This window comes from Marmota monax, unplaced genomic scaffold (genome assembly GCF_021218885.2).
Source record: "Marmota monax isolate L192 unplaced genomic scaffold, Marmota_monax_Labrador192_F-V1.1 WCK01_AAM20220418_F8-fsc00420, whole genome shotgun sequence".
NCBI lineage: Eukaryota > Metazoa > Chordata > Mammalia > Rodentia > Sciuridae > Marmota > Marmota monax.
The window spans coordinates 76792-94447 of record NW_026694467.1 but is presented as its reverse complement, the minus strand read 5'-3'; the positions used below and the strand labels follow the sequence as shown (position 1 = coordinate 94447).

Genomic DNA, 17656 nt, shown 5'->3' with positions numbered 1-17656 from the left:
TTTCTCCCAAACTGGAGAATTTAGATAACATTGTGTTCTTTCTTGCCAGAAATTTAAGAGAAACAGGAAGTTTTTGCCCATAGAAGGTAGGACATCAAAATGAAGATGTTAAGTATCACTTGGATATAACAAAATAATTTAAACAATAGTGAACCTAGATCATGTTCTGAACTTATGCAGCCAGGAACAAAGACTGTCCTTACCACAGGGGCTGTTCTGGGACTAATCACTGCTCAGCATACATGCCTGAAAACTAAGACATTAAAGCTGAACATCCCCACAGAATATATTTTCTTGAAAGACATTAAATATTAGCACTGCTTAATGCTGCTAAAGAAAAATGAAGAGAGGGGCAGAGGGAGAAAGAGAGAGAAATAACATTTCTATGTGCATTACTAACTTCTCAGCTCTGACCACTTACCTCCTGGGCCTGGTTTACCTGTGTTCCATAAATGACTGTATTTATCACCCAGCCAACTTCAGCCAATTTGATTGTAGTGTTAAAAACACAACTCCTCCTGTGCTGACCATTCACAGCTTGATGTTTATATTGCACAGTGGTTGTCTCCTATTAAAAAAACTTGAAGGGTAAAATAGAACTCTACTATTAATGAATAACCAATGTTTCCATTTAGATTGAAAGCCTGGAAGATGAAGGGAATGTAGTGGTTCAAATGTACAAGCTTATTGAACAGTATCAGATAGCTACACCTCCTGAAGACTTTGCTGTTTTTGCAACTATGAAGCCATCCATTATTGCTGTTCGGAATGCCATTGATAGAGCAGTGGGTGACAGAGAAACAAGCATTAAACAATTTTCTCTGCATTTGGGTAGAGATCTTGAAGATCTAAATGAAGAAGTGAATGAAATAAAGCTGCAAGCACAGGTAAGATAAAGAAGGATTTTTTTAATCTGAGAAAAGTTTGATTATTATAGTTTTTTTAAATTAAAATATAACTGAAAAATTGTATATATTTATAGTGTCTTACATGACATTTTGATACATGTACATAGTGTGAAATATATTAAATATATTAAGCTTATTAACCTGCCTATCACTTTATACATTTATTTTTTGTGGTAAGAACATTTAAAATCTACGCTTCAAACCATTTTGGAAATATACTTCACTTTACTTGATTTAAAATTTGTTTTTATTAACTGTCAACAATATCTTTGAGCTGCTATTTAAAGTGTTTCTGAACCTCTGTTTTTATATACTGAATAAATTCCAGACTATCACAAGAAAAGTCTATATGTAATATTGAATTTTCTAATCTTCCTAGCATTATTATTATTATTTTAAAGAGAAAGAGAGAGAGAGAGAGAATTTTTTTAATATTTATTTTTTAGTTTTCAGCAGACACAACATCTTTGTTTGTATGTGGTGCTAAGGATGGAACCCGGGCCGCAAGCATGCCAGGCGAGCCACATCCCCAGCCCGCATTATTATTTTTAAATGAGTGTTTTTATTACTTCTTCAAATATTTATAACTGTTTTCACAGTTTTAAAATTTGCTTAGCATATTAAATTAAATTAAATTAAATGATATCAAAGATTATTTGGTTAAATTGTATCAATTTTACTATAGAAAAGATTCAGAATTTAGAATAGATATCTAGATGACTCTTAACTAAAGTCTTCCTGAAAATAATCATTTTGTAATGATTTATTATTTTATTATTAGCACTGGCTAAATCTTACCACAGAATTATAAAACCATGTAAAGTTACAATAACAGTTTAAAAAATGGAAAACTCAATGTCCATCAACAGATGATTAATAAAGTACAAAAGAGATTAGTAAAATACATGAAGGTAATTCACTCGGAAATAAAATACAGATATTAAAGATTATAATATACACTTATACACATTGACATAGAAATAGTAAAGGCAGATAACATTGTGTTTTTCCTATTTATCAAGCTCTGTTTTAAGAACTTAACATTGTTTTTGGTTTTGTGTTGAAGAATATTTGTATTTTCTCAGATGAAAGTGTATATCAATGTAATAACTGTATACTTTAATGAATTATCAGAAAGTGAACACATCATGTATCTGCATCTCAGAATGTCAAGCACTATAGTCTTACTGTTACCTTTAATGCGCTCTCTCTCCTATTCATTAATTCTTTGTTCTATTCCAGAGGCAGATACTACCCTGAATTCTAATGTCATAAATAAGTTTTGCCTATTTCTGAACTTATGATTAACTAGAATCATACAGTATTTCTTTTACTTTATTTTTGGTATCTACCTGAGCTTTCTATTAGCATTAGATTTTTTTTTCCAATCACATTTCAATACAGTTGTCCATGCTTCAATCATGCTTATGCAATAAAATCTCCGTAAAATCCTGAAAGTACAGGTTTGCAGAGCTTCCAGATAGCTAAACATCTGAAGGTCCTGGAGGGTGATAACCTAGGGAGGACATGGAAGTTCCTTGTACCTTCTTCCATACCTCACCCTATGAATTTCTTCATCTGTATGCATTGTAAAAAAAAACTTATAATAAACTGGTAAACCCAATCAGGTATGTCCTTAAGTTTTGTGAACGAGTCTTGTAAACTAATCCAACCTAGGGAGGGAATCATGGGAACACCAATTTATAGCCAAAAGCACATGTCAAAAAACCTGGGGGTTGCAATTGGCATCTGAAGAGGGGAAATTATGGAGACTTAGCCCTCAACCTGTGGGCTAACTCCGGAGTTGAATTGGAGGATACTTAGCTGGGGTCTGATACAGACTTGATTGGTCACTTTGGTGTGTAGGTAATCCCACCCCACGCCCCTGAAACACACATATCTTGTTTCAGAAAAAAATGTTGGGAGAGTACAATAGGAATAACTGAGTTTGTTTTTCCTTACTGTCCTCAGACTCTTCGGAATTCAAAGGGCTTTCCTTTTATTTATTGTACACTGGGAATTTTTCTTATGTCCTTTTTTCTTCTCTTTTTTGTTACGTTCACCTCTCCTTTTTTGAAGTTATATTGGGTAAAGAAATATAGGAAATAAAAGCAGATGATGAAGAATACATTAGGTAACCATGTCAACATTTTACAATATATATGCTTTCCCTTAATATTCAGGAAAAGCATTTGTCTTTAACATGGTTTCTGACACTCAGAAAAAAGAATTAAGAAAAAATTTCTAATCATTATTAATCTTTTTAAATCATATTTAGTCTTTATTAATTAATTTAATTTAATTGTTCTGCCTCAAAAAATAGTCATTACTAACCAAAATTTATCTTAATTTTATAGGATCCACAGATTTTGGATATTAACACTGATCAAGAAAAAATAAAGAATATTTTAAGTGATCTACAAAGTGTTCTAGATGATCTTCAAAAACGTGCCTTTCAATATAAATCCTACCAGAAGAATTTCAAGGTAATGACAATTCTGTATATCTGTTTCTAAAATGTGTGCATAGAAATAGTACACGTAACAATGTGATCATAAACACTTTGTGTTTGGTCAACTATGTGTTAGTTGTTATGCTACAGTGTCAATTACAAAATTTGATATGTTTCTGCCTTTTAAATATATATATATATATATATATATATATATATATATATATATATATATCTCCCCAATAGATAATATATCTTTGTTATTAAAAAGTGATTGTAAATTATAGAAAATTATCAGATAAATGTATATGGACTTTTACATTTGGTTTATTAAAGACCTTCTATCCTTTCTTAAGATTTAAACTTCTTTTACACTCATATGTGTGTTATGATTCCATTAATATTGCCTGATTTGGCTTGCACTGATGTTCTAATTTAATGAAAGAAGAGATCCTCACCTAAACCAGGCCTGAAAGTGTGGATTTAAAAAGCTGAAAAAAATGTGTCTTTAAAAAATATGAAGACAAAAGAAAAAGAGATACAGGTGCTTCTAGCAATTTTTAGAAAGACTACCAGGAAAAGAGAACAGTCATAAATATGCTTAAAAATTACAGGAAGATGGTGCATGAAAAGTGAGTAGTTCAATATAGAGATGGGGAAAATGTGTATTTTTAAAAAAAAACAAAATTTATGGAAGTGAAGAATACAGTAAATGAACTGAATAATTTACTAGAAAATTTTAAAAGCAAACCTGATCAAGCAAAGAAAGAATTAGTGAACTCAAAGACAGATCACTCGAAATTATCCAAAGGAAAAAAAATTTAAAAAGTGAAGATGGCTTAAAGGGCTTATAGGAGATAATTAAGCAGACCAATTTTCACTTTATGAGAATCCAAAAAGGAGGAGAGAGAAAAAAATAAGATAGAAAGTTTATTTTATAAAATAATGGCCGATAATTTCCCAAATGTAGAGTAGAAAATCACTATTGAGACTAAAGCCCAAAAACTTTTCAAAAAGGATGAACCCAAAGAGGTCCACACTAATAATGACATACATCATAATTAAAGTATCAGTGGACAAAGAGAGACTTTTGGAAACACCAAGAGAAATGTGACTTAAAATATGCAAGGGATTTCAATAAGACTGTCAGTTGATTTCTCAGCAAAAACCTTGCAAGCCAGAAAGGAATAAGATGATATATTCAAAGCTCTGAATGAAAAATCAGTTACCAACCACTATTACTATATCTGGCAAAACTACCCTTCAAAAATTAAGAAGAAATAAATACCTTCCCAGATAAACAAAAGCTGAGGAAGCTCATAATCACTAAGCATACTTTATAAGAAATTCTAAAGGGAGTCCTTCAATTTGTGACAAAAGAATGCTAAACAGCAACATAATAAATTCCTAGAAGACAGGGAAATCTCATGACACTGTTCTTGGCTATGGTTTCTTGGATATGACACCAAAAGTCAAGACAACAAAAACAGAAACAGACAAATGGAACTAAATCAAACTCAAAAGCTTCTGTACTGCCAATGAAACCATAGATAGGGTTGAAAAGTCAACCTACAAGATAGGGGAAAATGTCTTTTAAGCCACATATTTGATAAGGAGTTATCAAAACATATGAGAAATTTCTACAGTTCAACATCAAGCAGCAAATAATGTGATATTTAAATGGGCAAAGGGATTGAATAGACTTTTCTCCAAAGAAGATATAGGAATGGCCAATGGCTAGTTGTAAAGATACTCAGCATCACTAATCGGCCAAAACAATGAATAAAAACCAAATCAAGGTATTGCTTCTTACCTATTAGCATGACCATTATAAATATAAAATAAATAGCAAGTATTGGTGAGGACATGGAGAAATTGGAACCTTCTATACTGTTATTTGGGGATGAAAAATGAAATCACTATGAAAAACAGTATGGTAGATTCTCAAAAAATTGAAAACAGAACTAAAATATGACCTCTCAATCCAAATTCTAGGCATATATTCATATAGATTATGAATCCTGATTTACATCCAAGATTTTGAAGAAATATTTGCACTCCCAAGTTCATTGCAACATGATTATGATTATGATTATGATTATGATTGGTAGTAGGGATTGAACTCAGGGGCACTCAATCACTGAGCCACATCCCCAACCCTATTTTGTATTTTTTATAAGAGACAGGGTCTCAATGAGTTGCTTAGTGCCTTGCTTTTGCTGAGGCTGGCTTTGAGTTCACAATCTTCCTGTCTCAGCATCCTGAGCTGTAATACCTTATGGTATTATAAGTGTGTGTCACTGCACCCGGCCATTGCAACATTACTAACAATGGTCAAGATGTAGAAACAACCTCAATGTCCATCAATTGATAAAAGGATACAGAAAATGTGGCATATGCATTCAACAGAATATTATTCAGTCTTTAAAAAGAAGGAAATTATGTTATATTCAACATAAATGAGCCTGGAGAACATTATGCTATGTGAAATAAGCCAGTTACAGAAGGCAAACACTGCATGATTCCACTTACATGAAATATCTAATATAGTCATACTGTAAATGCAGAAAGTAGAATGGTGGTTGCCAGGGACTTGAGGTGAAGGAAAATGAGCACACAGTTTCTGTTATGCAAAATGAAAAAGCATTAGAGATTTCCTGTATAACATTGTTAATATTGTTATAGTTAACAACCCTGTACACTTAAAAATTTGTTAAAAAGCTAGATCTTATTATGTATTTTTACCACAATAAAAAGAAAAACATAAGTTTAAAAGTATTTAAAAAAACAGCCTGAAATAGAAGTATATCCCTCTTTGTACATGCTTCATCTACACTTGGATGATTCTGCCTTCATGAATGTCTCTGACCCAACCTTTCTGCAGCTCTTAACCATTTGAAGAATAGGAATGAAAACCTAAATGATCTTGGTTGCAGGAAATTATTTCCAGCTCTTAATGAAAAACTGGCTCCAGTTCACCACAAAGCCCAACAATTTCCGTGCAACCAACTCCCTGTAGGTTTCCCACTTCCAAGCCAAGACAATCTTAAAACCCCTCATTAAAATACTTTCTTCAGATTTTCTTGAATTCTTCTTTTTTTGTACGTGTATATGCAGTTCATGGGGGTTTAACAAAGTGAAAAACAGGTTGTCCTATCTATCTTAAACTTCACTATCCTGCCCATCGCCAGCTACCACACAATCATCTATCATCCAAATACAGAAGCCATGAAGGAAATCAATACCTCTGAATACTCATCTGTTTTTCAAAAAAGAAAGGCATGTACATGTGTGTCTGGTCCAAATAAAAAAATGCATGCACATGGGGGTCTTATAGTATTTATGTCTTTGGAGAAAAATATATTTAAGTTTTAAAAAATATTAAGAGTTATAGTTTGTTACTCAAATGAAAAATATAATATGTGTGGGATTTCATGGTATTCTAAATTTTCATGTGTTTCTGTCTTTCCTTTTATTTCCCCATTTAGGATCTATCTTGTGCTAAGAAGTCACTGTATTAAGTATTAGTAATAGAAAGATAGTATAAGGTATTAATATCTGAAAATAAGTAATTCACTTTATTTGTTATGCTTTTAAAGGTAGAAGTGTCCAAGTTTGAAGCTTTGGAAGAAGTTAGCGCTGAACTGAAGCTCAAACAATTGCTTTGGGAGTCTTACTCTGAATGGGATAAACTCCAACAAGAATGGTTAAAGGTAAGTAAAAAGCTCTCATTTCTTAAGTTTTTATTAAATTAAACTTAAAACCCTAATAACATCGGTTATCATTTATAGCAACCTGGTATATTCTTATTAACATTAAAAATTCAAGGTTATAATTTTTCAGGAATTTTTGTTGGTTTTCCAGTAAAGTACAAGAGGTCTTTTTGTCACTAAATGACAAAAAGTATTTTGGCAGGGTTCTTGGGTCGTCCATTTAAGGAGGATAAATGATGAAGGCACCAAAGGACCACATTGCATGATACCTAACTTCTTTGTGCTTTCAAAACATGTTGTTATCATGATATACTCCAGTGATCTTGAGGACTGTAGGATTTTTATTATCTACATGCTTTAGGTTTCTGTTTTCTAAAAGTTATATTCTTATTATTCTTTTAAAAAAGAAACTGTTTTGTTCAGTGTGATAGAAGATTAGAAAAAGAAGATCTAGAATCCTCTCTAGAGAGTTCAGTAGTTCTCTCTCTCTCTCTCTCTCTCTCTCTCTCTCTCTGTGTGTGTGTGTGTGTGTGTGTGTGTGTGTGTTGGGAATCAAACCCAGGGCCTTGTGCATGCAAAGCAAGCACTCTACCAACTGAGCTATATCCCCAGCACCTGATCAGGGAGCCAAGTACCAATATCCATAATAGTTTCTAGGATGTCCTTATATTCAAACCTTGATAAGGGTCAACCATCTAGGAGGCAGAATATGGCCACTGATACTTTCATATGTGATATAGACATGTTGGAAATACCATCAACTTCAAAAGTCATGTTTTATACTTCATATTCATCCTACCTGTGCTGAGCCTATACTTAGAAGCCACATGTCTGGGTCAAAAAACAGTGACATAAGAAACATTTCTCAAGTCATGTTCTAGCTGTGGGTAATAACAGTGGAGAATAAGAAGGACAGAGTCTAAGCCCTCATAGAACTTACCTTTTTGTGGAAGGAAGAAAAAAAAGCGAAATATATGGTCTAATATCAGGGAGTTTTAGTTATTCTCCTATAATTTATCTGTCACTTATCTCAGAAGTAAAAAAAATTCTTCTGAGAAGTAAGGAAGAAGCTTAGAGAATTTTATGATTTCCATGATATTTTACAGCACTCACCTTAGAAAATGCACAAGAAAATTCTTTAAGGAACAGAAGGAAAATGCTGAATCTAGGGGGAAAAAAGAAAATGGAAGATTTACAAATTTTCTATTGCCCTTAATCCATAAGATTGTCTGATATCAAAGTGTGTACACTTATATGCTAATATAACACATACTATTATAGATGTATGCATATAGTAGAAGTACACCTTTAAAATATTTGCATTACATGCATTATTTGAAACTTCTGATTAAAAGAGTAAAAATAGTTATTTTTTTCTTTAGAAGACTCTACAAGTATTAAGCCTCAGTAATAAATTCCAGGGATTATAATGCATTTAATGATGAGACAAATATATGAATAAATAGTTGATGTCTGATATATTATTAGCAATTTTGACAAGTAAAGCCTTTTGAAAAATACAGAGAGAGTTGATTCAGATTAGCAATATAAGTGCTAGAAAACATAACTGTAAAGTAAAATACTTTTTGCTACTTCAAGCTTGACTGTTATCATATTTTAACTTAGATTTTTCTTTTTCTAATTTGTATAGTCCAAATTTGACTCCCTGGATCCAGAATTCCTAAACAGTCAGGTTTCTAAATATGCCAAAATTGTGAATCAATTGGAAAAAGGCTTGCCACCCAACAATGTAGTACCCCAGATCAAAAGTAAAGTGGAAAAAATGAAAGAAAAGGTAAGGTTGTTAGAAATTATTTCAGAAACTCAGGTGAATCTGCTGTTAATTGATGCTTAAGATACCAAAATAAGAAAATATTTCCTGATTAAGTTAATTTTGCAGAGAGAAGAAAGTCCAATTCATTTGTTTTCAGTAGCACAGACTGCATTCATAGCTTCAACTGACCAACCAAATCATACAGTTAAATGTGTTGGTTAAAAAAGCATTCAAAATACAAATTTCCCAAGTGGTAGGATACATAATGCAGGAATATGAAGTATTTGTGCCAAGAAACATATCTGCTGTGCCCTCAAACAGCCAGGTAAGGTGAAGATAGCCTTGTCCATTTGCTCCTGTGCACCATACAACAACAGCATTTTCCTGTTGTGTTGTGATGTGAAGAAGGCTGAGAAGCTAATCAGTAGGTGTTCAGGGCTGACTCTTTGAAACTGATAGGAAAGGGAAATTTTGCCATGTTTTTTTCTTGTTAAGCTTAAATATATGGATGAAACACTTTCCCAAACTTACATGTCGGTTTGTTTCTTCCCTGTTGTCTTTAGTGTAGTTATAGCAGACAGTTGTAAATAATTCCATTTATCATGGTCTGCATTCCATTTTGGATACCCTCAAAATACAGTTTTTTTTTAAAAAAAAAAAACTTGCACATAGGAAAGGTCACTTCTTGTGGTATATAGTCCTATGGGTTTTTACAAATAGGTAATCAGCTACCCAACACAACAATACCATACAGAAGCTCCATCAACCCCAATTCTCAGGATAGAAAACTTTATAGCCAGCCCCTCCCTCCATCACTATTTCAAGCAACCACAGATTAGTTTTCTGTTCTGATTGAAGTTTTTTACAGAGTGTTATATAAATAGAATAGTAACAAATGCAGCCTTTTGGGTCTAGCTTTATTCACTTAGAAAAATGCATTTAAGATTCTTCCATGTGCTTGTACTAGTATTTACAATGCATAATATACTCTTACAACTAAAATATAAAAAGGTAAATAACTTTTTAAACTGAGAAAAATATCCAAAAGACATTTCTTCAAACAACACATGATAAGATGCTGAACAGAGGAAGATGGCGGCGAGGGGAGTGCATTGCCCCTGTGTGCTGCTTCACTGTGTGGGAGTATGACAAGTCAGGACGGCTAAAGGCTATCTTGTTAGGAATTTCCAGCAATAGTGGGGTGCTCCGGAACCTGGAGGAAGGATTTCCATCGCACGAGGATCGGCTACGGGGACTCAAACGCGAGAGGTTTGTTGCACGGAGGGTAACACTGCTTATTCAGCAAATCGCCCCACGGCTAGAGTCTGCAGCGCGTGCTGGGAAACGAGGAGATAGCGACGCAGGGATACAGCGCTGCAGTTTCTGCCAGCCGTGCAAGCACCGTACTCAGGGCTGAATTCCGGGTTCGAGACGGGGGAAGGAAGCGGTCCATCTCGGTTCTCCACACCGGTCAGACCACAGAGGAGGCCAGCAGCCACCATGTTGGAAAGCTGACGTCACCATCCCTGTTTTCGACTGACCGCAGCTCATTCAGCCATAGAACAGGTAATTTCAGGCTGCCATTCGCCTGCGGCTTGCAGACAGATTGCTAGGGTTCAGTGCCTGGGTGCTTCTTAGAACCTGATCTTATCGGAGCGAACACCGAGCGCGGGGCGGCCGAGTTCCGGCTCCCAGAATTGCCCTGGCCCAGGGCTGCGGAGGCTGCTTCTTGGACCCTGCTCCTATCAGAGCATACACCAAGCACTAAGCAGCCGAATTCCGGCTCCCGGAACTGAGCCCGCGGGGACTGCTTCTTGGAGCCTACTCTTATAGGAGCTTACACCGAACACAGAGCGGCCGAGTTCCAGCTCCTGGAACTTCCCTGGCCCGGGGCTAGGAGCCCGCGGAAACTGCTTCTCGGTCCGGGTCCTGCTGAGGGCCGGTCAGGACTCACCCGTTGCTTTGGTTGCCCGGCAAGGGGAACGAAATGCTGCCATTCGCATAGGATACCAACATGGCAGAGATCTGATGTCATCAGAAAGCGGCGGAGGAGAGAACTTCATCAATACCAGCGACGACATAAACAGTTGGTCTCCTGGTAGGGGGGGTGAGGCACAGACACCCGAGTCTCCTCAATTTGTCGTCGAGCCAGAGGGGAGGAGCCGGGCCGCCGCCAGTGCCCGGAGCAGGCCCAGCGGCTCGCCAGCGTGGTGACCGCGTGACCCCAATTGGAGAGGGGGCGGAGCGGAGCCGCCACCTGCACCCGCAAGGTGGGCAGACCCGCGACCCAGTGGTACATGGGCGTGGTAGGAGGGGCAGGGCAGAGCCGCCGTTCGCACTTGCAAGGTAAACAGACCTGTGACAGCCTGGCGGGTCAGGCCCAGTGGCCTGCCAGTGTGGTACACACATCACCCCAACTGGAGTAGGGGCAGAGCAGATCCTTCTCCCACGCCCGGATCAGGCCCTGCCGGTGTGGTGGCCACGTGACCCCAATTGGAGTGGGGGCGGAGCGGAACCACCACCCGTGCCCGCAGGGTGAGCAGAGCTGTGACCAACCTGCAGATCAGGCCCAGGGGTCCGCAGGCGTGGTAGGAGGGGCAGGGCAGATCCGCCGCCCGCGCCTCCAAGGTAGGCAGACCTGCAACAGACCGGCGGATCAGGCCCAGGAGCCTGCCGGCGTGGTACACACACCACCCTAATTGGAGTAGGGGCAGAGCAGAGTCGCCGCCCGTGCCAGGAACAGGGCCAGCGTCCTGCAGGCGGGGTAGTCACGACACCCCAATTGGAGTAGGGGCAGAGCAGAGCCTCCACCCGTGCCCGAAAGGTGGGCAGATCTGTGACCGACCAGCGGGACAGGCCCAGTGGCCTGCCGGTACGACAGACACGTCACCCCATTTGGAGTAGGGGCAGAGTAGAGCTGCCGCCCGCGCCTGCAAGGTAGGCAAACCTGCAACTGACTGGCGGATCAGGCCCGGTGGCCTGCCAGCGTGGTACACTCGTCACCCCAATTGGAGTAGGGGCAGAACAGAGCTGCCGCCAGCGCCCAGAACAGGCCCAGTGACCTGCCTGCGTGGTAGCCACAACACCCCAATTGGAATAAGGAGAGAGCAGAGCCACCGCCCGCGCCTGCAGGAAAGATACGCAAGCAGTATGAAAAGACAAGGAACGAAAGGACCACAAGCAATGCAGGTCAACACAACTTTAGAAGAGGTAACAGCTGCAGCAGATGGAATGTCAGATAAAGAATTCAGGATATACATGCTTCAGATGATCTGGAGTATCAAGGAAGACATTAAACAGCAAAATCAGACAATGAAAGATCACTTCGACAATGAATTACGCAAACAAATCCAGGAAGCAAAGGATCAACTATACAGGGAGATAGAGGTTATAAAAAACAAACAAACAGAAATCCTAGAAATGCAGGAAGCAATAAACCAACTTAAAAACTCAATGGAGAATACTACCAGCAGAGTAGAACACTTAGAAGATAGAACATCAGACAATGAAGACAAAGTATTTCAACTGGAAAAGAACATAGACAGCTCAGCAAGACTGTTAAGAAACCATGAGCAGAACATCCAAGAAATATGGGATAACATTAAGAGACCAAACTTAAGAGTCATTGGGATACAGGAAGGTACAGAGCTCCAAACCAAAGGAATGAGCAGTCTATTCAATGAAATAATACGAGAAAACTTCCCAGACTTGAAGAATGAGACAGAATCCCAAATCCTAGAAGCCTACAGGACGCCGAATGTGCAAAATCATAAGAGACCCACACCTAGACACATTATAATGAAGATGCCCAACATACAGAATAAGGAGAGAATTTTAAAAGCTACAAGAGAAAGGAAGCAGATTACATTTAGGGGTAAGCCAATCAGGATAACAGCTGATCTTTCAACACAGACTCTGAAAGCTAGAAGATCCTGGAATAACATATTTCAAACACTGAAAGAAAATGGGTTCCCACCAAGAATTGTGTATCCAGGGAAATTAAGCTTCAGGATGGAAGATGAAATTAAAACCTTCCACGATAAACAAAAGTTAAAAGAATTTGCAGCTGCCTAAGGGGGTTGCTGAAGTGCTGAGCGTGGTGCTCAAAGCAGCAGCTTTAATAGAGATTTCGCACAGTCTGTTAAAGCTCCTTTCACCGTTAATCTGTAGTGGACCACTTTGCCAAGGAGCAGAAAGAACAAAGAAATCGAAAAAGAGATGCTTGGCTGCTCAGAGCCGCGGGCGCTTTGCTCCCATCTGCTTCCTCTTTCGCTTCGCTCCGGGTGGAGAAGCTGAATGTGTAATCAGCAGTGGATTGTAAGTACCCGAGGCAAAGAAAGCTCAGTGCGCCCCGCCTTTTTTTTTTTTTTTTTTTTTTTTTTGAATATTTTTTATACAGGGAGAGTTTGTGGATTGGGATTGTTGGCGGGGCTGTGGTTTCTGTGCCGAAAATCCACTCCGCGGGAGCCGCCATTTGCTTTCTGCTTGCTGTCTTGATGGCTCTGTATACACTGTCCGGCAGCCGCACCTAGAGGTTGGAGCTGGGCTGCGTGCCGAGCCCTGTCCTCCGAAGGCTGGACTGCAGCCTCGAGCGTCTCTGTGGCCTGTTCGCCGCTGCACCTTCGGGCAGAGCCTGCTCTGGGGTCGTTCTGCACCCCCCTGCCAGGGGACCCGTGCTCCGGAGGAGGGGGACGGAGAGCCGCGGCGGCAGCCGCTTGGGCCCCTGGGGCCTGGCACCGGGCTGAAGAGCTGCGGAGGCCAGGGCAGCTCTGCTACGGTCGCAGACAAGCGCGACGCTCGTCAGCGCGGCCCAGAGATGGAGGCGACGGCGGCAGGGTTTCATTTCTAGAAATCTGGACTGGAAACAGAAGCAGCAGTTTGTATAATCCCAAGAACTTGCTTATACCAGGAAGCTGTAAGGGCAACATGAATATCACTGAGGAGATGTAACATGGTGGCAGGCGCAGAGAGATCAAGTCTCTGACATCTTCAACTGCGCGGGCATAGGGAGCCGTAAACTGTCTAAATGCTGTTTGTCAGGATCACTAGGCAATGCTGAGCTGACGTGGATCTGGGGTGTACAGGCTGGGCCCCTCAGAACACACACACAGAGCCCGAATCGGAGGCAATTAAGCTCCGGTTCGCCTGCTTCGTGTGACTCAGCACTAACGATCCCACTGAAATAATTGGCCGGCCCTTAGGAACTTACAGAGGTAAAAGCCAACCGAGCCTTCATAGGCAGTGGCCACAGGACTGAAACGGGGATTGGGAGAGACAGTCAGGACCCACCCGTTGCATTGGTCATCTGTCAAAGGGAACAAACGGTCACCATTTGCATGGGATATCACCATGGCAGAGAAATGGCGTCACGGGCGGAGGAGATAACTGCATTGAAACCAGCGCGACAGGTGTGTAATCCCCTAGCCATCTCTCTCCACACAGCGGGGAAACCTTAAGGGCCACTCCCAGCTCTCCTGTGAATGCAATAACCAGACCGAGGGAATCAGGAGTGGCGCGGGACTCGCGGCGCGGAACTCCCGGCTACCGCTCCCACCAGTGATGACAACTGAGGTCTCTTGCACCAGCTACCGGGGGCGTGGCTACAGGAGGGCAAGCAAATTCGCTGGGGGATCTCAGCCCCAAGCACTACAAACTTAGGGTCTGAGGGAGGCAAACAGGGAGAGTGAGCCCAGGTGTTCATGAAAACAGGGCTCCCAGGAGCAGCAGACCTGGCGTGCAGCCAGTATTGTGGTGAGCGCCACAGGTGAGCACGGCCTGGCTTGAGGAAACACAAGACAAGGCCCTAGACACTCAGGATTGGAGACCCGCCCAGTCTAGGAGAAAGAGCTGCTGCACAGTGAATGGTTCCCACCTATTGAGAGGAGAAGCTTGGCCCAGTGGGCACAGCTCCACCTACTGGAAGAGAAGTTAATAGAACTCTAGGACTGCATTTATTATTATTATTATCATTTTTTTTCTTTTTTGTTTCTTTTTTTTTTCTTCTTTTTCTTTCATTTTCAATTTTTATTTGTTGTTGTTCTTTAATTTTTTTTCAATGTTTCTATTTTTTTTAATTTTTTTTATTTTATTATTATTATTTTTTTAATTTTAATTTTCATTTTTTATTATCACTATTATTTTTGTTAAAATTTTTTTTTCGTCTTTTCTTTCTTTCTTTATTATCTAATCTTTGTTATTCTTGTTTCTTTTGTCTTTTCATTTCTTTTCAATCTTCTTATTCCCCCTTCCTTGAATTCTACCTGCTTACTCTCATTCTCTTTAGTGACTTCTTCCCTTCCCTTCTAATATCTTTCCTCTCAAGCATCAAATAAATCTATAAGAGTAAACAGTAACTCAGCAGTCAAACAGAACAAGAAGTAACATGAGCAGCATAAAAAAGCAAGGAAGAAAAGGAGTACAAACAATGAAGGACAGCCTAAATATTCAGGAGGACCTAGAGTCAGCAGAAAAATGGTCATATAAAGAACTCAAGGAATACCTTAGACAGATGGAATGGAACCTTAAAGAAGATACGGGACAGCAAATCCAAACAGTGAAAGAACACTTTGAAAATGAATTACATAGACAGATAAAAGAAGAAGTTAAGCATCTTTATCAGGAGATTGAGATTATAAAAAAAAACCAAACAATAATTCTAGAAATGAAGGAAACGATAAACCAAATTAAAAACTCAATTGAGAGTATCACTAACAGAGTGGAGCAAGTAGAAGCCAGAACATCAGATAATGAAGACAAAATATATCATCTTGAAAAGAGCCTAGCCAACTCAGAAAGGCTGGTTAAAAACCACGAGAAAAACATCCAAGAGATATGGGATAACATAAAGAAACCAAACCTACGAGTCATCGGGATAGAAGAAGGTACAGAGATTCAAACCAAGGGAATGAGTAACCTGCTAAAAGAAATAATTACAGAAAACTTTCCAGAAATAAAAAAGGAAACGGATATACAAATTGTAGATGCATACAGGACACCGAGCACACAAAATCACAGTAGACCAACGCCAAGACACATTGTTATGAAGATATCCAATATACAGAACAAAGAGAAAATACTAAAAGCTACAAGAGAAAGGAGGCAGATTACATTCAGGGGTAAACCAATAAGGTTAACAACGGATTTTTCATCACAGACGCTGAAAGCGAGAAGATCCTGGAACAACGTATTTCAAACACTGAAAGACAATGGATGCCAACCAAGAATTCTGTATCCAGCAAAATTAAGCTTCAGGTACGATAACGAAATAAAAATCTTTCATGATAAACAAAAGCTAAAAGAATTTGCAGCCAGAAAACCAGCATTGCAAAGCATCTTGAGCAAAACACTACACGAGGAAGAAATGAAAAACAATAACCAAAACCATCAGTGGGAAGTGCCTCTATAAAGACAGAGGGCGGGGGGAAAGCTAACCATGGAGAAACAAACTAAATTAAAAAAAAAGAAGAAGAAGATAAATAATCAAACATGGCTGGAAGTACAAACCATATATCAATAGTAACTCTAAACATTAATGGCTTAAACTCTCCAATAAAGCGACATAGGCTGGTAACATGGATTAAAAAAACAAAGCCAACAATATGCTGCCTCCAGGAGACACATCTGATTGGAAAAGACATACACAGGCTGAAGGTGAAAGGTTGGGAAAAAATATACCATGCACACGGTCCTCGTAAGCAAGCAGGGGTGGCCATCCTCATATCGAATAAAATTGACTTCAAGACTAAATTAATCAAAAGGGATAAGGAAGGACATTATATACTGTTAAAAGGAACCATTCACCAACAAGACATAACAATTATCAATATTTATGCACCAAATAATGGTGCTGCGACATTCATAAAACAAATTCTCCTCAAGTTCAAGAATCAAATAGACCACAACACAATAATTATGGGTGACTTCAACACACGTCTCTCACAATTGGACAGATCCTCCAAACAAAAGCTGAATAAAGAAACTATAGAACTCAATATCACAATCAACAACCTAGACTTAACTGACATATATAGAATATATCAACCATCATCAAGTGGATATACTTTTTTCTCAGCAGCACATGGATCCTCCTCAAAAATAGACCATATATTATGCCATAGGGCAACCCTCAGTAAATATGCAGGGGTGGAGATAATACCATGCATTTTATCTGATCATAATGGAATGAAACTGGAAATCAATGATAAAAGACGGAAGGAAAAATCCTACATCACATGGAAAATGAACAATATGTTACTGAATGATCAATGGGTTACAGAAGACATAAAGGAAGAAATCAAAAAATTCTTAGAGATAAATGAAAATACAGACACAACATATCAGAATCTATGGGACACAATGAAAGCAGTTTTAAGAGGGAAATTCATCGCTTGGAGGTCATTCCTCAAAAAAAAGGAAAAACCAACAAATAAATGAGCTCACACTTCATCTCAAAGCCCTAGAAAAGGAAGAGCAAAACAACAGCAAATGTAGCAGAAGGCAAGAAATAATTAAAATCAGAGCGGAAATCAATGAAATTGAAACAAAAGAAACTATTGAAAAAATTAAGAAAACTAAAAGTTGGTTCTTTGAAAAAATAAATAAGATCAACAGACCCTTAGCCATGCTAACGAAGAGAAGAAGAGAGAGAACTCAAATCACTAACATACGGGATGAAAAAGGCAATATCACAACAGACACTACAGAAATACAGAAGACAATTAGAAATTATTTTGAAAACCTATATTCCAATAAAATAGAAGATAGTGAAGACGTTGATAAATTCCTTAAGTCATATGATTTGCCCAGACTG

General features: G+C 38.8%; 1 protein-coding gene across 9 annotated transcripts in view; it reads left to right on the top strand.

Annotated features, from left to right (window-relative positions):
- The window catches only part of LOC124075518 (dynein axonemal heavy chain 6-like), a 157005-nt gene that overhangs the window by 64200 nt on the left and 75149 nt on the right, over nt 1-17656 (top strand). For 8 of the 9 annotated variants that reach the window (XR_009224396.1, XM_058571164.1, XM_058571165.1 and 5 more), the window contains 4 exons: nt 636-887; nt 3266-3394; nt 6960-7073; nt 8725-8868. Coding sequence is in view for 8 of the 9 variants with exons in the window: in XM_058571164.1 (XP_058427147.1) it covers nt 636-887; nt 3266-3394; nt 6960-7073; nt 8725-8868 (639 nt within the window). In the remaining variant the exon portion in view is untranslated. The remainder of the gene's footprint in view (nt 1-635; nt 888-3265; nt 3395-6959; nt 7074-8724; nt 8869-17656) is intronic. The other variant, XM_058571162.1, reaches the window with a different exon arrangement.